At 37.7% G+C, this 22,791-nt stretch overlaps 1 protein-coding gene and 1 long non-coding RNA gene across 2 annotated transcripts in view; both read right to left on the bottom strand.

Moving 5' to 3' along the window:
- The window catches only part of LOC143644970 (uncharacterized), a 326,292-nt gene extending 308,880 nt beyond the window's left edge, over positions 1-17,412 (bottom strand). Inside the window, exons 1-2 of the long non-coding RNA XR_013157004.1 lie at positions 17,308-17,412; positions 13,960-14,024 (exon numbers count right to left, since the gene is read on the bottom strand). This is a non-coding gene — a long non-coding RNA (uncharacterized LOC143644970). The remainder of the gene's footprint in view (positions 1-13,959; positions 14,025-17,307) is intronic.
- On the bottom strand, positions 10,975-11,891 carry LOC143643814 (olfactory receptor 4C11-like). Its single transcript, XM_077112320.1, has one exon. The coding sequence runs from the start codon at positions 11,884-11,886 to the stop codon at positions 10,975-10,977; it is 912 nt and encodes a 303-aa protein (XP_076968435.1). The 5' UTR covers positions 11,887-11,891.
- Positions 17,413-22,791: the final 5,379 nt, after the last annotated feature.

Below are 22,791 nucleotides of genomic sequence, written 5' to 3'. Positions count from 1 at the left end.
CTGGCAGGAAAAAATTCACAATTAATTGTTTAGGAAAAATAACTAAAACATAACAATCTGCACTCTTTTAAAAGTTAAAATTTTTTGTTTGTTTGTAGGACCACTACTTTTTTTTTTATTTTTTTTTCATGGTCAGTCACTGAGAATCAAATCTGGGTCTCCAGCATGGCAGGTGAGAATTCTGCCACTAAGCCACCATCACACTGCCCAGGACTATGGCATTTTATCAAATTTTTATATTCATTTTTGAAAGTTCGTTCTTAGGTTTTTTTGATTTAAAGTAATTTTTTAAAAGTAAAAATGCTCATAAGTTTGTTTGTTTGTTTGTATCTTTTGTTTTTGTTTTTTTCTTTTTCCATTCTTTATATATATATATTTTTATTAGTATTATTATTTTAATTCTCTTCTCTATATTAACATTCTATATCTTTTTCTGCTGTTTTGCTAGTTCTTTTCCTAAATTGATGCAAATGTATTAAGAAATGATGATCATACATCTATGTGATGATACTAAGAATTACTGAGTGCATGTGTAGAATGGAATGATTTCTAAATGTTGTGTTAATTTCTTTTCTTTTTTTTGATTAATAAAAAAAAATTTTTTTAAATGCTCAGACACTGTCATCCATTTCCTTAACACAATTCATTATGGAATGCTGTCAGCTTATTTTAATAGAATAACTAAAACTTCTAGACCTCATTTTTATTGTTATTGTTTGTTGCCGCTGTTATTTTGATAGAAGTTAATTATTCATGCTGATAGCATTTATTTTTCCCCCTAGTCAAAGTAGGAAATACCATGAAGAATTTCAGGGTTCATTTCTTTGTTACTTTCCAATCTACAAAAAGCACTTGATGACATAGGCTGAACTAAGCAAATATGCATTGTTATGTGGATCATTGTGCAAAGAAGTTGCTGAAGTCATATGTGTGGTGAAGTTTGATACTCTCAGGCCTTGTGTGAGTGTATGTCATGTAGACGTTGTGAAATATAAAACTTTAATGGAGTTAGGAAGGATGTTGTAAACATTGTATAATTGTACATAAATTTTTTGCCATACCTCTCTTATTTTAAATAAAAATGAAATGTCAAATATAAAAAAATGATCCAAAGAAAGCCTTCCTGTGATGAGCCCTAAGGACAGAGAAAATACACAGGAAAACTCTGGAATAACATGACAGCCTTGACATTTTCAGGAAACTCTTAACGATGAATGTGGATAAAAGGAATGATCTAAATAACATGGCTAGATTGAGTTGGAATTACTATGTGAGCTGGCAATACAATTGTAGGTATTTACCTAAAAGAATTTAATGCAGGGACTTGAACAGTTATTTGCACACAGATGTTCACTGTGGCGTTATTTACAGTTTTCAGAATTTGGAAACTAATTGTCCACCAACACAAAAATAGATTTAAAAAAATGTGCTGTGTACCTGCAGTGGAATATTATTCAGCCACAGAAAGGCTTGTAGTTCTGTCATGACAACATGAGTGAAACCTGAAGTCATCAAGCTGAGTGAACTAAGCCTTACACAAAAAGACAAATACTGCCTGACCTTGATGGTATGAAATAATTGGAATAAACAAATTCTTAGAGTTAGGAACTGACATACAGGTTAACAGGGGCTGGGGCAGGGGAAGGGAATGGGGTTAAGTTTCACTCAGTCCAGAGTTTCTGTTTGTGGCAATGGAAAATTGTGGCAGTAGAAGCTGGTAATCATAGCGCAGCATTGTGAGTGGAAGTATCGGCACTGATCAAATATTTGAATGTTGTAACACGAGGTAAAGAAAAACTTTTTAAATAAAAACAAAGAAACAGCCTGTTGTCAATGCAAGCAGTGATCCTAAAGTAAACCATGGATTGCAAATAAAGTATAAAAGTTTAATAATATTCTTCTATCATTTGAAACAACATATTACACTAATGTAAAGTGTTCATAATAGAGAATGCCTTGGGGGTGGGTATATCACATAATCTAATTTATGTAAACTTGCACTTGTGAAAAAATTAATATTTATCCTCCTCCTAAAATGAAGGAGCAACTATTTTAAGTCCTTGATATTTCTCAGGTTTAGAAAATCACCACAAAAATACCACAAGATACATATGATTCTATATGTAGGAACTTCACTTTATTTGCTATTTTAACAAGTTTTGGCAAGTAATATTGTATAGAATATATAGTAATTAAAATGTGATTCAAATTATTCACCTAGCTACTTCTATGTACACATTTTCTTATTCAACTCATTCCAAAAATATGAGCCAAACAAATGAGCTAGAACTTACAGAGGTTAGGAAAGAGGTACATGGGAAGCAGATTATGAAAATCAAATATTTGTATAAATGTGTATTGTTTTGTTTCTTGGGAAAAGCTGGTCATGAAAAATACATTAAAGTGCAAGCATAACTCCTGTTGGGAAAACTTTCTTCCCTTTATATATTCTTCTTTTATTGTTAGCTGAAAATTGCTCCTCTCAATGTATAAATCACAATGACATTTATGATAGATCTGTTTGGTATTTTATGAAGTTATTAGGGCCCTACCAAATTAAAAGCAAAGTTTTAGACATCGTTTCCTTCTCTCATTTACTAAGCTTCCAGTGGTTTCCCTTCTGCTCTTTACTCTTTAACCATTCAAAAGGACATTTTACCCATCAACACTGGACCTCCTTTACCAGATCTCAGGCTGTAATCCACTTTGAAATTTTTCATGTTGAGAGTTAAGATTTAATTTGTGAAATTTCAACCCCCCCCAAATGTTTCTTTCATGTGGGCAAATGAATGATTCTGAAGTTGGAATAATGAAGAATCACCTTTTAAATGAAATTTAATAAGTCCATTGTTGATACAATTATTTATGATTAAACGTTTCCTGTATGAAACATGTTAAAACAGAAATTTTGAATAGACATAGTAGATGGAAACTGAAAAAGAGTGGTCTGAGAAAATTCAAGAAGCTCTCTGAGCTTTTATTCAGAGCCAGGTAAAGACTACTGTGATGGTTACATTCTGGTGTCAACTTGGCCAACTGATGATGCCCCATTGTCTATTAAGCCAGCACTGGCCTGACCCTTGTTGCAAGGATACGTCAAGGATAAACCAGAGGTTGTTTGATTATGTCAAAAGTCAGTTGATTGCATGTGCGGCTGATTACATCTGTCATCAACTAAGACATATCTCTCACAATGAGACAATCCAATCCATTGAAGGCTTTTACGGAAGAAGAGACTCTTTCACTGCTTCTTCTGCCAGCAAGCCTCTCCCGGGGAGTAAGTCCAGACCCTTCATCAGAGCCACCACCTTCACAGCCTGCCCTATGGGTTTTGGACCATTCCATTTCCATGGTTGCATGAGACACCTTTATAAGTCTCATATTTACAGAACTTTCCTGTTGGTTCAGTTTCTCTAGAGAACCCTGTCTTACACAGCTTGGTACCAGGACTGGTTCCTGAGAAACAGAATCTGAAAAATGGGTTTTAAGATTGGGTTTCTATTCTGATTAAGGTCTCTCCTTTCAATAATTGAGAGATCACTGACACTCCATGGAGTGAGTTGGCAAAAGAGATACTCAAAGTATACATTCAGTTCTACCAATTGTAGGTTTATATGGGGCAAAGCTCTGGGTGATAGTGTTTCTGACACCTTTATGCACTTGTGTGGAATTAAGAGGTGTAATGATATTGGGTCGTTAGATACAATGGATAAAGTAATGAGGGAAAGGGATGAGCTGACGGCTTCAAATTTGAAACTTAAGTACCATATGAATGATGTGAAAGTTTCCATGTGTGTCCTGAAAGAAAATCTGTTTACTGTGGTTGAGATTTCTGAAAACCAGACACAAAGCATCATTGTGCAAGTAGCAGATTTAAAATGTAAACTAAAATCTCAACTATGCAAGGTGTCTGCTGTTAAAGTAAGGGCTTTGATATGAAAAGAAGATGATCCAGAAACGTGGAATGGAGATATCTGGTCGGTAATGATGGAAACGGAGATATCTTACTGGATAATGATGGAGATGGAGAGATGGGATCCCTGGAATCTGTTGAGCCTTTGCTAGATAGACCTGTAATGGACCACCAGAGGAAATAGCTTCATGACCTCCAGTCTGCTTTGAGAAAACAGCTTCTTGGCCTTCAGGAAGTCTGCCTTCCAACCTCCGCCTAATGAGACTAGCCCTTCAGTGCATGCTAACCCTATGGAGACAGCGCTCACTCCTCTGTATAAAGTGAAAAATCTTGTTTCACCAGATTTCTTCAAGACCTATAAATAGACAAAAGGTCCTAACAGGCCTCCAAAGGTGAAGTACAATATGTGACCCAAGAGGAGTTATGCTATACTTCAAAAGAACTCCATGAGTTTTCCAGTCTACATAGACAGAAATCACAGGAAAATGTGGGAGAATGGATATTAAGGGTGTGGGATAATGATGGAAGGAATGTAAAGTTGGATCAAGCATAATTTATTGATTTGGACCCACTAAGAAGAGATTCTGCATTCAACGTTGTAGATTGAGGGGTTAGAAAGGGGAATAACAGTTGGTTGGATGGTTGGCTGAAACATGGATCCAAAGGTACACAACGTTGCCTAAGGTCAAAATGCCAGAATTTTCCCAGTATGATGTAGATGAGAGGATGCAGAGGCTGAAATAGATGTGAATGTTAGAGTGGATTTATCATGGAAGACCTGTTCACACACCACAGGACTGTCAATAGGACACATCCTTCACCTGAAATTTGAGAAATAAATTCACCAGACTAGCTCCAGCATCACTGATGAGCTCCGTAGTCACTCTTCTCTGTAGGCCATATAATACTGTGGGACCTGCTGTCACTGAGCTGGAATCCTTAAACACAATGGGGATGACCAGATTCCAAGTTGACAGAAGCCAGGTGGTGACAGTTAATCACCATAAATAAGATGGGTGAGGCTTTCTTAATGGACAGCAGACTCAAAGAGGCAGTCAAAGTAATCTGACATGCAGGGACATGTTGGCTAGTAGATCATGGGGTACCTAGAAGTAAAATAGATGGCCAGTCTACTAAACTCTTATTTGAGAATTATAAGCAGAAGAATTATATGCCAAATGAACAGAAGTCTAACTTGAATTACAAAACAGAGTCATGGCCAGTTCATCAATTCTCAGACTTAAGACAGTTTACAGACCCAGAGATCCTGGAATGAGAGGAGTGTTGGGTATCACTAGTGATGGACCCTTTTGCACTGCCCAAAATTTAGACGGTTAACTTTCCTCCCAGCCTTCTCCAAGGAGACCTATGGCCTCTTACCAGGGGACTGTGCACTGGGGAAAAGAAAATGATCACATATTTGGGGAATTATTAGACACTGGCTCAGAAGTGACATTAATTTCAGGAGACCCAAACTGCTATTCTCAGCCACCAGTTAGAGTAGGGGGTTTATGGAGATCAGGGATTGATGGAGATTTATCTCAGGTCTAGCTTGCAGTGGAGCCATTGAGTCCCTGTCCCATTCTGTGGTCATTTCCCCATTTCCAGAACGCATACTGGAATAGATGTATGAAGCAGCAGGCAAAATGCCCACACTGATTCTCTGACTCAAGTAGTTATGGCTATAATGCAGGAATGGCCAAGTGCACACCACCAGAACTGCTCATACTTAGTAAAATAGGGAATCAGAAGCAATATTGTATTTCTAGAGAGATTGCAGAGATTTGTCCCACTCTTAAGAAATTGAAGGATGCAGTGGTGGTGATTCCCACCACATCCTCATTCAACACTCTTATCTGGCCTGTGCAGAAAACAGATAGGACGTGGAGAATGAGAATGGATTGTCATAAACTTTACCAGGTGGTGAGTCCAAATACAGCTGCTGTTCCACATGTGGTATCATTCTTTGTAGAAATCGACATATCACCTGGTACCTGGTATGCAGCTCTTGATCTGGAAAATGCTTTTTTCTCAATAGCTGTCAGTAAGGACCACCAGAAACAGTTTGCATTCAGCAGGCAAAGCCAGCAGTATACCTGCATGCATCAGGGGTATATCAACTTTCAAACCCTATGTCACAATCATATCTGCAGGGACCTTGATTGTTTCTTGCTCCCACAAGACATCACACTGGTCCATTAGATTGATGATATCATGCTGACTGGACCTAGTGAGCAAGAAGTAGCAACTAATCTAGACTTACTGGTAAGGCATTTGTGGGTCAGGGGATAGGAGAGAAATTCAGTCAAAATGTGGGCCTTCTAACTCAGTGAAATTTCTAGATATCCAGGAGTGTGGAGTATGTTGAAATGGCCCTTTTAAGGTGAAGGATAAGCTGTTGCATCTGTCCCCTCATAGGACTAAAAAAGATGCCTATTTCGCGTGTTTGGATTTTGGAGGCAAAATATTCCTCATCTGGGTGCTACTGCACCCATTTACCAAGTGACCAGAAACAGTGCTAGTTTTGAATGGCGACTGGAACAAGGGCAGTTCTGTGACAAGTCCAGGCTGCTGTGCAAGCTGCTCTACCACTTGTGCCATATCATTCAGCAGATCTAATGTTGCTGGAAGTGTCAGCAGCACATCTGACCCTTAGTGTTTTGGAGCAAAGACAACATCTGTCACAGATAACTACTCTCCTTCTGAGAAACAGCTTTTGGCCTGCTACAGGGCCTTAGTAGAGACTGAATGTTTAACAATGGGCCACCAAGTTATCATGAGACCCTGAGTTACTTATCATGAGCTGGGTGTTTCCTGTCCCATCAAGCCATAGAGTTGGATGTGCACAGCAGCACTCCATCATAAAATGGAAATGTTACATAGGAGATAGGGCTCCAACAGTCCTGAAGGCCTAAGTAAGTTAAATGAGGGAGTGGCCCAAGGGCCTATTGCCCCCACTCCTGTCATATTACCTTCTTTTTCCCAGACCAGTGCTACAGCCTCTTGGGGATTTCCTTACAGTCATTTGACTTAGGAAAGGAAAACTCAGGCCTGGTTTAGAGATGGTTCTGCATAAGTATGCCAGGACCACCCAGAAGTGGACAGCTATAGCACTGCAACCCTCTCTTGGATGTCCTTAAGGGACAATGGTGAGATGAAATCTACTCAGTAGGCAGAACTTTGAGTAGTGCACCTGGTTGTTCATTGTGTTTGGAAGAAAAACTGGACAGAGGTGCATTTGTATACTGACTCATAAGCTCTTGTTAATGGTTCAGCTGTATGGGCAAGGACTTGGAAGGAATATGATTGGAAAATTGGTGACAAAGAGGTATGGGGAAGAGGTAAGTGTATAGAGCTATGTGAATGAGCAAAGAACACGAAGATATTTCTATCCCATGTGAATGTTCACCAAAAGGTAACTTCAGCAGACAAAGGCTTTAATAATCAAGTAGATAAGATGACCCCTCCTGTGGGTCCAAGTCACCCTCCTTCCTCATCTGCTCCTACCATTGAACAATAGGCACATGAAAAAGTGGGCATGGTGGTTATGCATGGGCTCAGCAACATGGATGTCCAATCACCAAGGCCCACCTGGCTATGACCACTGCTGAGTGCCCAGTGTGCCAGCACAGAGACTCATACCCAGTCCCCTTATAACACCATTCTCTGGGGTGATCAACCTACAACCTGGTGGCAGGTTGATTATATTGAACTACTTCCATCACGGAAAGGGCAGTGATTTCTTCTAACTGGAGTAGACACACGCTCCGGATATGGCCTTGCATTCCCTCCATGCAATGCTTCTGCAAAAATTACCATCTGTGGACTTATGGGATGCCTTATCCACTGTCACAGTATTCCACCCAGCATCATTTCTGATGAAGGAACTCACTTGACAGCAAATGAAGTGCAGGAGTGGGCACAGGTCCATGGAATTCCCTGGTTTTACCATCTTCCCTATCATCCAGAGGCAGCTGGGTTGATAGAATGGTGGAAAGGCCTTTTGAAGAACCAGTTATGGTGCCAACTAGGTGGCAATCCCTTGTGGGACTGGGACAATGCTCTCCAGGAGGCTGTGTGTGCTCTGGACCAGGGTCCACTCTATGGTGGTGTTTCTCCCATAGCCAGGATCCATGGGTCTAGGAATCAGTGGTTGGAAATGGGAGTGCACCTCTCACTGTTCCTAATAGTGATCCACTAGAAAAAACATTTGCTTCCTTTCCCTGAAACCTTAAGCTCTGCTTATCTACAGGTCTTATTTCCAAAAGGAGGAGTGCTTCTTCCAGAAGACACAGCAATATTTCTACTGAACTGGAAGTTAAGACTGCCACCTGGCCACTTTGGGCTTTTCATGCCACTGAATCAACAGGCACAATAGGGGATTACTGTTCTGTCTGGGGTGATTGATCTTGACTATCAAAGGGAAAAAGGACTGCAGCTACACAATGGACACAGAGAAGAATTTTCCTGGAATAAAGGAGATCCCATAGGACATCCATTATTAATAACATGTCCAGTGATTAAGTCAATGAAAAATTGCAACAACCCCATCTAGGACTAACAATGACCCAGAAACTTCAGGAATGAAGATTTGGGTCACCTCACCTGGAAAAGAACTAAGACCAGCTGAAGCGCTTTCTGAGGGTAAAGGGAACATGGAATGGGTAGTAGAACAAGGTAGTGATAAATAAGAACTACAACCACGTGACCAGTTACAGAAATGAGGACTGCGATTGTATGAATATTTCTTTCCTATTTTGTTATGAGTATGTCTGCATTTGTACATAAGCAAATATGTTGTTATTTCTTTCCTATTTTGTTATGAGTATGTCTGCATTTGTACATAAGCAAATATGTTGTTTTCCTCTTATCATATAACATAAATTATAAGGTCCATGTTATAGTATTTAAGTTATAAGTTATGACATTTAAGAGTGAATGTTACCTAAGGACTTGAACCCTGTTCTGAAGATGTAGTGCACTTCCAGACATATTCAGGACAGTTAAGTATTGTCAGGTGAAACATATGTCTGTTATTGTGCTCTATTTTGAAATCAAGTGTGTTTCAAGGTGATGTGCACAGCTGTCTAGTTGACAAGGGGTGGACTGTGCTGATTAGGTTCTGTGTTAATTTGGTCAAATGATTATGCCTAGGTGTCTGGTCAGGCAAGCACTGGTCTAAACATTGCTGCAAGGATATTTTGTGGCTGGTGTATTAAATCATCAGTCTGATTGCATGTGTGGTTGATCACATCTGCTATCAACTAAGGGTCCCCACAATGAGATAATCCAATCAGCTGAAGGCTTTTAAGGAAGAAGATACTCTTTTACTGCTTCTTCAGTCAGTCAACCTCTGCTGTGGAGTTCATCCAGACCCTTCATTGGAGCCACCAGCTTCACTGCCTGCCCTGTGGATTTGGGGCTCTTCCATCCCCACAGTTGCATGAGACACCTTTATAAATCTCATATTTTTATAGATCTCTCTTGTTGGTTTTGTTTCTCTAAAGAACCCTGACTAACAAAACTATCTTCTACCTTGTTAGGTATAAAGAAGCACTGGGAAACAAGAATTAAGTTTTCTTTTCTTTATGTCTTGCCCATGTGAGAATGAATATACTTAAATATATTCTTTATATGACTAGATTCAAATGTTTTGAAAATAGAACAGTAAGACATAAAATTAGAATAATTTTGAGAGTTCATTTGGAGGGGATATGAAACAAAATTCCAGTTGTGAATATGGTACACACAACTCTGGAGAATGACCTTTTAAGATTTAAATATTTATTATATCACCAGTTTTCTATATAGCATCTGAATTATTGGTAATCCTTTGGGGCAAAGAGATGATGTTTTGCCTCCAGCTGACTAAAATAATTCATTTGCCTAAGAAGCTCATTGTTTTCTTTTCTCATTAGCAATAGCACTTCAAGTAGCATTTGCTGGTGCCAATGTGATTGGAATAATAACTCAAGTGCTGATATAGCATATCATTACTTGATTATGAGGTTATGAGCTGGTGTGTGTGTACACACAATATATATAGATTATATTATACATGACATGGAAATATATATTTTAAAACATTCTCATATAAATCCAAAATATCAATTTCTGAGAAATACAGAGCTGAATTTATCATCCTTTAGTAATTCCAAAAATCTGAAATTTAAGTTAAACTTTCTATTAAGATAAAAACTATTTTGTTTCTCCTTCCTGATACGTACAGCAAACATGATGGAAGACAAAGTTAAGCTTCTGTAGGTATATGGTATAGAAATATCTTGAAACTGCATTTCTTCCTGAAAATACGATCATAGGAAAAAGTGAGTTCTTAAATATATGAAAGAAAAAGCTCCTATTCTCCCCTGGAAAAAGATTATCAATTCTCTTTAACATTTTTCTTTCTTCATGACGTATTTTTCTATCATTTTCCTTCTGCTTATTCTAGCTGCCAACTACTTTCAATTCTTCCTCCCTGTATCAAAGAGCAATTGAAAGTTTGGTACTGCTAAAGGTATCCAAATGTAAGGCTCCATCATCATCCACAGGATCATAAAGCTTACCAAGAAAAGTATAGATTGGCACTGAACATTCCAAATTTTATTGGAAGTTGAATGTCTACCCATAGAGGATCCCCAGTGCATCAGGCACAGACTAAAATTGCCAAATAGTATCTTCTAGGGTCATCTTCTCTACTCCTTAGGTTAACAAGACAACAACTTGATTTTTTGGAGTGTCCATTATCTTAGAGCCTAGCTTCATGTTGATAAATTCTATAGGAGAATAAAATAAAATCTAGAAAAGGAATTTGGTGTTCACATATACATTTAAAGTCATTCTCTTGTTAGGCAATGTATTTCTCTATGAATAAGAATTTGAACAAATAGAAAAATTGCCATGTCACAGTGGCCAGGTGCTGAAAAAATTCAATTGATTATGAAGCATGCAAGACTGTTCATTATTTCTCAGTAAGGATATTTTATCTTTCCTGTTCATATAACTTAAATTATCATGTTAAGTAACTGTTTCCCCTATAAGGTATTTATCTGCTGAATTTCTCACTTGTGACACCATAACTTTTTCATGGCATTTTTCACTTCTGCATTCCTCAGTGTATAGATAAGAGGATTAAGCAAGGGTGTACCAATTGTGTAAAACACAGCCACCATCTTGTCCACTGGAAATGTGGTTGGTGGCCGTGCATATATGAATATACACGGACCAAAGAATATGACAACCACGATAAAATGGGATGTACAGGTGGAGAGAGCCTTCCGCCTTCCTTCTGCACTGTGGTTTCTCAGGGAATATAAAATAACTCCGTAGGAGATAAGCAATATTATGAAGCTCACCATGCATATAGCTCCACTGTTAGTCACAAACAGCAAATTTATCACGTAAGTATCCATGCAGGCAAGTTTCAACAAGGGCTGCAAGTCACACCAATAGTGATCAATGACATTGGAGCTGCAGAAGGGCAATCTCAGAGCCAGGAAAAGCTGTGCTGAAGAATGGATACACGATCCCACCCAAGCCAGAACCACCAGCACACCACAGACTCGCCGACTCATGATGGTCGTGTATCGCAAGGGCTTGCAAATGGCCACATAACGATCAAAGGCCATGAGAAGGAGCACAAAGATCTCCATGCACCCAAAGAAATGGGCTGCGAAGACCTGGGTCATGCACTCATTGTAGGAAATGATCTTTTTTTGAAGAAGTGCATCCACAATCAGCCTGGGGGCTGTGGTTGTAGAGAAGCAAGCATCATCAAAGGACAGGTAGAAGAGAAAGAAGTACATGGGACTCTCAAGAGTCCCACTTACTTTAATAGTCACCACAATGAGAAAGTTTCCCACAAGTGTTGCAAGGTAAAGAATCAAGAAGACCCCAAATATTGCTTTCTGCTTTCCAGCATCCTGGGTCAACCCCAACAGTATGAATTCAGTCACACTCCTATTCATCGCCATATCAGAAGCTGGAGGCAGAATGCAGTTGACAAAGATTTAGTCTGCAGAGAAAAGGAAAGACAGGAAAAGAAAAGAAGTGACATCTTGGGGAGATGAGTAGGCTAAACTCTGAATTCCTTGGTTCTGCTCTACACTCTGTATTCCTTGGTTCTGCTCTACACTCTGTTATTTCTCTCTCTTTTGTGTACCAGAATCCAGAAATCTTTGTAAGACTACAGATGATCAGGACTCTTGAAGATTTATCTATTGATTCAGAAACTCACTGGATTGAACCAAACCACATGTATTTTGGAACAAAAATAAAATATTTATCACAAATGTTGATTCCTATCAAAATAAAATAATACAGAGGTTCCCCTTTCTACATTCAAGTGACTTAATCACTTTGAAAGTTGGCTTTTGTATGAAGTATTCACTGCAAATATATGCCCTAACTTATTCTCCATTTTAATAAGAATTTATAAAAAATATTTTACCCATGTACATATGCCCATACATACACACATGTACTGTGTGCTTTGAATTCTGAATGACATGTTTTCAATATGATTAAGTACTAATAATGTTACAGAATCCCTCCTTAAGAAATTTTCTCATTTCTGAGTCTATTATAACAGAGCCTTTTTCATGTTTCATGAAAGACATTTTACGAATACCTATTTGAACCACTTTTTACCCGTGTTTCTAGTGTTGGCTTTATCAGGGTTCATGATAGAAAAACTGCTCATGTAACACTCTGAGGTGATAGCATGGAGGGAAGCTATTCCATTACTCAGCTTAAAGAGAGAATATTAATTCACTCTGCATTTGAATTTGGTCTGGTCCTCAATTTCTATAATCGAGGTGGATTAAACTCATATATGACCCTCTTCACCTTTAACTACCCATGCTATTTCTTCTAAAAATACAGCTTGAAGCAAATCTCATTTCAACATTCAATTTTGATTATCATATTTTAACTTTGTTCATAAACACATATAGCATTTGTAATTGAAATATCTGATTTTTTATTTTAATATTCTTTTAGAATAATTATAAGCACTCCCTTATATTGCTATAGATTTTATATCTAATTATCAATTTAATGGTAGGAAGATATGTAGTTTTAAAAAATCAATATTTGACCACTGTCCATTGAGATGTTTGTTCTTTGTAATTTTCACTCTCATGAATAACAATACTACATACAACTTAGAGATAGTTTTACAAGTGCAATTTTGTTTTCCCTTTTGCCTATATTCATTGTTATTATCTCGTGATTAAGATTTCAGCTGCTGGCACCAGATGATCTGAGTTCAAATTCTTGTTCCAATGTTTACAAGCTGTGATATGAGTCAAATCACATCAGACATAATCAGGATTGCTGTGCAGATTAAATGAAATAGAAAACATCTGGCTCATAAGGAACCATGTATGTCTTAGCCTTTGCTTTTGACACTACATGGCATTAAGTTTTCTTTCTTTGTTTTTATTTTTATTTCAGTGTGGTTTTATTTTTTTCTGTTTCCTTTTTTTTCACATGGGCAGGCACTGGGTCTGGAACCAAGTTTCCAGCATGGAAGGTGAGAACTCTACCTGCTGTGTCACGCTGGCCCACCTTGTTTTCATTTTTATACAATCCAATCTGTCAATTTTCCCACTGTTATTTTGTCCATATTTTCCAACTATATAAAATTATATTTGTTCTTACATATCCCCATGACTATTTTTCGTTCACTAGATCACGCAAAATTAGCTTGAGTTACTGTTAGGAATGGGGAACATGCTCCCCTCTTCTTAACATCTAATATGAGTTTTAAGATAGAAGTGGAGACAATCATTAATTCTGTGAGGCACCATGTGACACAAATTGGAGGAACAGAAACCACGTGCAGAGGGGAGAACAAATTCTTAGTAGAGATTGGACAGTGAGGAATTAAATTTTGTCAGAGCTGAACTGTAACTTTAATGGGACAGAGTCAGCTTCTACACCAGGTTCTCTGTGATGTAAACCTTTAATGCTCTGGTCAGAGCTTGTGAGCATGGTCATCAGAGACCGGAGCCTGAAGCCACACTGCTAAGATTCAACATTACCTCATTGTCCATCAGAGGTGTGACAGTAACAAGTCCCTTGGTATCTCATGCTTTATTGTGTTCACCTGTAAAGCAGAAATAATAAAACAGTCCACCTTTCAGGGTTACTCTAAAGTTCAAATAATTTAAAATGTGTGAAAATATTGAATATGCATGTACCCAGTTCCTGCAACCTAAGAGCTGTTTCTCCTGAGTTTCCAAGAGGTGTTTTAAACCATTGAAAACATGAATTCAAATAGCCCATGTACCCATAAAAACTGCAGAACTCTATTAAGATGATAATTTCCTTTGCTAAGTGGCTGAAATCACATTGGCCCTCTGGATGACAGTAGTTTTCTCATGGTGATATGAAGTCGAAAGGACCTTTCTAGACATCTTCAATGAAGAAAGAAAAGAATAAGTATTGCAGAAGAGTAACAATATCAGGGGCCAATGATAAGAGGAGAGTAAGCAGAAATAAGCTAGATCCTTCATTTTGAAAAGTTTGAGATCCAGATCCAAAAACCTGATTATTAGAGGGCACTGGAATGAGAAAAATGAAATCAAAGTTTGAATAGAAATAACATAACCCACATTATAGAAGGAAGATCAAAAGGAATTTCTAGCTTTGCCAGACTACAGGGTTGTGGAAGAAAAGCTTGGGAAAATAAGTTACCCTCATAAGCAAAGTCTATAAACCAGATAATGAAGGTTTGATATTTTTCTCTTGGCAATGCAGAAAATGTTGTGGCACAGTAACGGGAGATCAGCTTTTGTTAAGATTTTGTAGGCCCCTAAAAACCAAAAGAAGGCAGAGTTGTTTCATGGAATATAGACACATTTTCTTCATAGAATTTAGCCAAGTCATTCTCTGAAATGATCTGTAACAATTTGCCTAAGTCCTGCAAGATGTCAGGACTCAGTGAAGGCACCTGTCTTTTGTCTCTTTGACTTAGATGACAAGTGGTTTCTTTATGATTCCAACAAAATAAATGATAGCCCTGCATTCACTTCTAGTGTTGACTCACAGGGTCTTCAGACTCCTCACTTCCTTTCCTAAAGGATAAGTAGTGCTCACTCAGTCTCCAAGCAATGGCATGACTGTAGGAGCAATGAAATCAGGCAAATTAGGGTATGTAAGTCTGAGTGCATTATGTGAAAAATGAGTGCTGTCATGAAAAAAGCTCTCCTTTCAGCTTTAACAATATCATTTTTTATTCCTAAAATATAGAATGTAATAATTCATTTCACACAGCATTTAGTATTAATTGAATCTTAAGATAAAATGTGTTCCTTAATGTAGTGGAATAAAAATATTTTGGGTGAGATACTTATGTTTGTATTATTGTGAGAATTATTAACTCATGCATAGCAGAAATTCAGACTGATATTTCATACCATTTTCACAGTCAGTTGGAGAATTATTTTGGTGGGTTCTCACTTTTTGAAATATCTATTCTAAACATCTGTACAAGGAAGAACACAAATTCAGCGATTCTCTCTCTTCATGTTTTCCCTCCTGTCTCCCTTTTCATGCCCTTTTTATGCCATGAGATAGAAAATGGATTTAAAATTCCATGTCTGGACCCCATGTTGCTATAAGCGCTCACATACTGGAAGGGGGTTCTAACTCGTTTCTCCCAATGAGCAGCTTCTCAGGTCTCAGTTTTCACAGGTAAATTCTTAACAGTGTATTTGTGGAAAGTTTGTCATTTCATACTCCATTCTCTACAGTTGCCATCACTGATCCCTGATTTTCTGGCTTTTAAGCTACTTGAACAAAAATCCTGCTTCCATAACACACAGAGAATTAATGAGAATCTCAAGCTTTCTCTTTTTTTTTCAATGATGCCTGCACTACCAAAGTATTCGAGCATTCTCTCTTTTGTTTGGCATGTAATCAAGTACAACCTTTTAGGTCTTTGAACTGGCAGTGCATTATTTTCTAAATGCATACTATAAAGATCAAATTTTGGGGTGTTTGTGCAGCTCAAAAATATTGATATATTAAGAAAATAAAACACTGCTCTATGTACAAGATACTGTTAAAGCAAGTTTTACTGTTGGTTGTATTTTCTTTGTATATTATAAACATTTATTTAACTTATTGTAGTTTGAAGTGAAAACATTTCCAAAATGTATGCTCAACATAATCCTTAAAATATCTGCAGTGAAAAATATTTTCTTCAAATCTGGGACACTAACCATGACTTTCAAACCCCTTCATCCCTGGCCATCCTCTTTCTTTCCACTTTGCCTCCAGGTGCTTCTACTTAAGCATGGACCAGCCAAGATTTAGACTTGTCACATATTTACATACTCTCAATCCCTGAATTTCCTGATTCTCACAGCAGCTGAGTGCCCTTTCCTCTGCTCAATCCTTAATCTCCATTTCCACCTCTAGAAAGAGAACCCACTTAGTACTGCAACTCCTCAGGAGACCTTCACAGATTTCTTCAAGTAACTCTTACTGCCAGCCTAACACTGCTCAATAACAAATAATTTATTATATTAAAAAATGTAATCTCTAATTATAATCTCTCACTTTTGTTAGGTGCCTTTTGTTCATTGCATTCTACAGTTTGTCTTGAGGTAAGTGAGGCACCTCAGGTGCTGGTGGAGGCTGAATCTGGTGAGAGCCAGCACAAGGGTTCTGGGACCACAGCTGAAGCCTTCATGCTCGTGGCAACCTTCTCACACCCTCCCACACTGCCATGAAGTTGGGAGCCTCTGGCCCATCAGGCAGAACTAGCAAAGAATTATAGACAGGTAAAGAAGGAAACCATTGGTATGGTCAGCACCTGTATGGGAGTCAGCATTTTATAGGCATATTTGAGAAGTAATAATAAGGAGTAGTGATCAGAGAAGATGGAGGGAGTCAGAGCCAGAAAGAAAAGTGTCACTGTGAGCAATAGCCAGGAAAGGCAAACAATCAGGAAATGGAAAAGGGTTAAAGGCAGAGGAAAAAAGTGAGCAAAAAACCTTCTACAGATAAAAGCTCCTGGGTGCTTTTGGCCATGTGTGTGTGACAGTGTGTCCTGGACACCACACATTAGTATCCAACTATGCCTCCCTCTCCTTTTCCTGACATTAACATCTGCAAATAAGGAATCTTGGGGTGCTACAACCTCTGCCTCCTTCCTTTGCTCTTGTTTTAATCAAAATTGGCCTGAGACAGGGCTGCATAAAGCAAAGCCCAGTGAAAGTTGAGGAGCCCAGAAACATCAGAATCTTCACATCTCTGGGAGAAATTGTCCCAGAACTTTATATTCCTCATGAGACACAATTAGATGATGTCAACTTCTCTAAAAGCTTTTCCTAAATTTGAGGCAAGGAAAAGGAAACATTTCAGCTGGAGTATAAACTTACCTTTCTTCTTGTGTGCAAAGTTATGACATGGCATCCAATAGAGACTCCATAGTTTCCTCATTGCAATTCTGGTTCACTTTCAAAGATAAGTCATGTGCAGTGCATTACAACAAGCAGATTATGCTTCAGAGAAAAGTCATTCTTGCTTTGCGTTTCAGGAGTTATGGGGAGTGAAGATGCCACAGAGAGCCAACCGTTCCTAGAAGGCTTTAGTAGATCCCCTGAAAGAGGTTGTGATACTGTTAACAGTAAATTTAAGTTCCTACTTCTGCTCTCAGGCATTTCTGGAAAAAAGAAAGGTAAAATTCTAATTATTCTTTGGTAGAAACATCTCTAAAGCCAACTCTATTATGCTAAAACATTCCCTAACTGATCAATTGAACATTTTTTCCTCCATTAGATATTTATAGGATTTTGCCAAAGTTCATAAATGCTCAGAACTTTCTTTCGGACCCAGAGGTTCAAGAAATAGACAGTCCCCTCCTATCCCTGTAGAATTTGCTCAGTGAGCTACTTAGCATTGTTAGTCAAGTGCACAGGAAAACATGGGACCAATTAATCCCAGGCGGATCAAAAGGCAAATTTCATACTCAGAATCCTCCTCCCATCCTCTCCCATCCCGAGGGACATCTTCTATGTCAGTGAGCAGGCACTCAGGTCAGGACTAACATAAAGAATAAAATATGTGAAAGTACATTGAGAAAGATTATGGCTCAATTCAGTTAATATGCTTACAACAATCAGAATTGTCCTTATTTAAAAAAACGTATGATTTTCTCCCCATGTTTTCAGGAGGAAGAAAGACCACATTTCAGGCTTCAAAAAAAGGGACCAGGTTTCAAATAAAGGCTTAATAATCCAGTATTTCTGGCTCTTTGGGTTCAAAGTTTCTTGGAGTGACTTTGAGCTTACTTTGGGCCAGAAGATAAGATTCAGATTCCATAGTGCCATGTTGCCTCCTATGAAATAGAGCTCGTAGGATATTAAGGAATGATGAGAAAGAAAGAAAGAAAGAAAGAAAGAAAGAAAGAAAGAAAGAAAGAAAGAAAGAAAGAAAGAAAGAAAGAAAGAAGAAAGAAAGGAGAGAAGAAAGGAAGAAAGAAAGGAAGAAAGAAAAGAAGAAAGAAAGGAAGAAAGGAAGGAAGGAAGAGAGGGAGGGAGGGAGGGAGGGGGAGGGAGAGAGAGAGAGAGAAAGTAAGAAAGAAAGTAAGAAAGAAAGAAAGAAAGATAAAGAAAAATGAGAGAGGGAGGGTGGGAGGGAGGGAGGGAAGAAGGAGGGAAGGAAGGAAGGAAGGAAGGAAGGAAGGAAGGAAGGAAGGAAGGAAGGAAGGAAGGAAGGAAGGAAAGAAGGAAAGAAAGAAAGAAAGAAAGAAAGAAAGAAAGAAAGAAAGAAAGAAAGAAAGAAAGAAAGAAAGAAAGAAAGAAAGAAAAAGAAAGAAAGAAAGAAAGAAAGAAAGAAAGAAAGAAAGAAAGAAAGAAAGAAAGAAAGAAAGAAAGAAAGAAAGAAAGAAAGAAAAAAAAAAGAAAGAAAGACACATGGGCTCAGGGGGTTCTGAAGCTTAAGTTTACATCAGACATCAGACAATTTTATTCTTAACCAGATCCTGGTTATATACTGCAGGATAACAGTAGGTGTGTATGCATTTCCTGAGGGAACAAAGTTTTTATCTTTCAGTGTTCTTCATTTGTACTTAAAATAACCATTTGGGGTAAACAAACATTCTCTTCCTCCTAGACTGTCTTACATAAATCAGATAACATAAAGAAGCTTATTGTCACCACCACCCTAATGCCATCTATTCCCAAGTATTTCCACAGGTCTTATGTTAATCCTATCTGCTACAGTGCCAGAACTGATTTGTCAGCAAAACCGATCAGTCATCAATCAGGAGCAAAGCCTTAGACTTGGATCAGACATATGAGGAAAGCACAAACAAAAGTAAACTACAAGGGGAGAGACAAAGCTCCAGATGCAAAAAGATCCGGTTTATAAGCTGAACTTCAGAGAACAGAAGTGAGGAGTAGGCTTGGGCTCCCACGAATCTAGTCACACTTGATGAACTGTCCCCATGTGAATGTGTCTCAAAATTAGTGGGGTTTTTGTGTCCTTTTCTCATTTTGCTTTCTTCCCCAAGAATCCTACTGAGGAATGATTATATTATCTACATGAGGACAGCAGATTTTGTCTTTTCTGTCAATCAAGTTTATTAAAACACAAGATTTTCAAGTGGAATTTTCCACTCAGATGCTTCAACTCAGCTTTTTATGCCGTAATTTTCCATGGCATTTTAAAATGTGCATTATTCAAATCACAAATAAGAGGGTTGAGCCAGGGATTTCCAATAGTGTAAAACAGTCACCATCTTGTCCACAGAAAATGCGGTTGGGGGGTGAGCATATGCAAATATATGTGGAGCAAAGAATGAGGTGACCCTGATTATGTGGGAAGGGCAAGTGAAAATAGCTCCCCCTTCTTCATTCTGCACTCTAGTTTCTCAGGGAATGGAAGATTAAAATATAGGAGATAATCAGGATTATATAACTCACCATGCATATTGCACCATTATTAAAAATCATCAGTACATATCATGCATCTATGTGATGATGTTAAGAATTACTGATTGCATATGTAGAATGGAATGATTTCTAAATGTTGTGTTAATTTCTTTTTTTTCTTTAATTAATTAATAAAAAAATCATCAGTACATTTATGGCAAAGGTATCTATGCAAGCAAGTTTCATCAACGGCTGCCACAGAAGTCACTTCGGAGCTAAGATAATCTGTGCTGAAGAATGGACAAAAGATCCCACACAGCTCAGATTCACCAATGCACAACCGAGATGTTGGCTCATGATGATCGTGTACCACAGAGGATTGCAAATGGTAACATAATGACCAAAGGAACTGAGGATGAGCCACAGAGCCTCCAGACACCTTAAAAAGTGAAGTACAAAGGTCTGAGTGAGGCAGAGTTTGTAGGAGATGACTTTCTCCTAAGACATAGCACCTATAATCAACTTGGGAGACATGTGTGGAGAAACAGGCATCTGCAAAGGATAAGTAGAAAAGACAGAAATGCATGGATGTCCCAAGAATCTGCCTGTATATTATGGTCATCCCAATATGGAAATTCACCAATGGAGTTACAAGGTCAATAAACAAGAAGACCACAAACACTATCTCCTCCTTTAGAACATCCTGCATTAACCCCAACAGAATGAATGCATTCACACTGCTATTAAGGCACATGGTCACAGTGGGTGTAGAAAGGACTCAGCTGAGAATGGCTTATTTGCAAAGAAAACTGAGAAAGTTGTCATTTAACAAGAGTAGTGGGCTTGAATTCCTCATTACTACCCGTATTTCAATTCTATGACTACAATAATACAGTGGTTCCCAATGTTTTCCACATGTTATGATAGCATGGACAATTTTTTGAAAATGTTAATGACCCTACTATATCCATTGGGTCTTCCTGTAAGAGACAAATATTATTTTTGCAAAACAAAAACACACAAGTGGTGGACTGTGTTTTCTGACTAGTTACGAGAACTGCTAATGTTGTTTTACTTGAATAAGTCAATTCAATATCATAAATTGTTTACTTCATATGCACACTAAAGATTCTAATGGACACTTTATTATGTGTATTCTTTTATATGATATATATGTACATCAATTTTGCCTCTCAATAACTGAAAAACAACATTCCTATAGTCTTCAAAAGCATTAAATTTGGATATTCCCTCTCTAGAAAAACATTTCTTGACATTATATTGCATTCATTAATCCTGACCTTATCAAAGTATGGGTTGGATCAAATTGTAAGAGGAAAATATTTCTCAAATGTTTGCTCCTTATGACCATAATTTTAACTCCACTATCTTTCAGAAGATATTTGTATCTGCTAAGGTTCTCTAGAGAAACAGAATCAGCAGGAAATATCCACAGATGTAAAATTTATAAGAGTGTCTCATATAACCATAGGAACATAGGGTCCAAAATCCATAGGGCAGGCTGTTAAGCTGACAACTCTACTGAAGCATGTGGACAAACTCCACAGGAGAGGATTACTGGCCAAAGCAGGAAGAGAAACTGTCTCATCTGAATCCTCCTTAAAAGCCTCCCAATGATTAGATTAAATGTCAGTCATTGCAGAAGACACTCCCCTTAACTGATTACAGATGTTATCAGCTGTGGATGCAGCCAATGTGATCATGATTTAATTCCATGAAATCCTCATAGCAACAGACAGGCCAACACTTGTCCAATCAGACAAATGTGCACCTTGACAAATTGACACATGAAACTGACCATGATAATATTAAGTGTTTGAATAAAATGCTTGCATTATTGAGGGAAATTATTGCATATATGTAATCATCCATTTCTCAGGCTAGATGTATGGCATTGAGATTCAGAACCTATGGATCAATGTGAGGTACAGCATTTTATATTTACATAAACTAAACAATGTCTTTTCTCATATATGGTTCTATCACAACCTGGTAGAGTTTTTTTTCTTCTATATGTTTCTGTTTAAATATAATTCTAAAATATATTTCAGTTTTCCCATACAGACATTTCTATTTTTCTACACTATTATTGGCTTATATGCATATATTTCTATGTAAATATCTTCATCAGTAATGTTACCGTACAGTTTGATTTTAACACTGGATTGTAAATGACTTTTACCACTCTACAATTGAGAATGCATAATGTAATTATCCTTTTTAGAAGCAAATATCATGAAATGGGTTGAGTTGAATAATGGGAATTTATTTCCTCATGATTTAAGGCTAAAAGTAAGTCAAAATAAAAGTGTCATTATGGAAATGCTTTATTCCTGAAGTCAGGCATTCTGGAGCCATCTGCTGATGATCCTTGGACTTAGCATGTCACATGGTAAGGTACATAGAAACGTCTCCTGCTTGCTCCTTTTCTCTCTCCCTTTTCTTCGTGGTTCCATTGTTGTTCAGTTTCCAGCTTCCTTTGGCATTATTGCTGTGTGTCTTCATTTCATTTCATTCATTTCATTTAATTCATGGAGTATACAGTACTCCAGAAATAGGATAGAATTAAGGCCCATTCTTATTTCGGTGGACCAACTTTAACTGAAGTAATCTCATAAAATGACCATAGCTACAATTGACTCACACCCACAGGAATGGATTAAATTGAAGAACACATTTTTCTTGGGTACATACATTTTCAATCCACTGCAAGAGAGAACTATTAGTTCCTTTCATAATATTGCAGTTTCTCATGGGTAAAACCATTATGTACTTTATTTCAGTGTCCTTATTATATACATATAGGATAATTATTTTCCATTGTTTCTGAACCTGCGGAAGATGACAGAGATTTATTATAGAAATCAAATTTATTACATTATCTTCTTTGCTTAAGTGGTGTAATTACTATCACCACAGTATTAGTTAGGGTTCTCTAGAGAAACAGAATCAGCAGGAAATATTCGT

The sequence above is a fragment of the Tamandua tetradactyla genome, chromosome 8 (genome assembly GCF_023851605.1).
Source record: "Tamandua tetradactyla isolate mTamTet1 chromosome 8, mTamTet1.pri, whole genome shotgun sequence".
In the NCBI taxonomy this organism is placed as follows: domain Eukaryota; kingdom Metazoa; phylum Chordata; class Mammalia; order Pilosa; family Myrmecophagidae; genus Tamandua; species Tamandua tetradactyla.
Note: the sequence above shows the minus strand (reverse complement) of the source record. Positions and strands in the feature narration are given on the sequence as shown.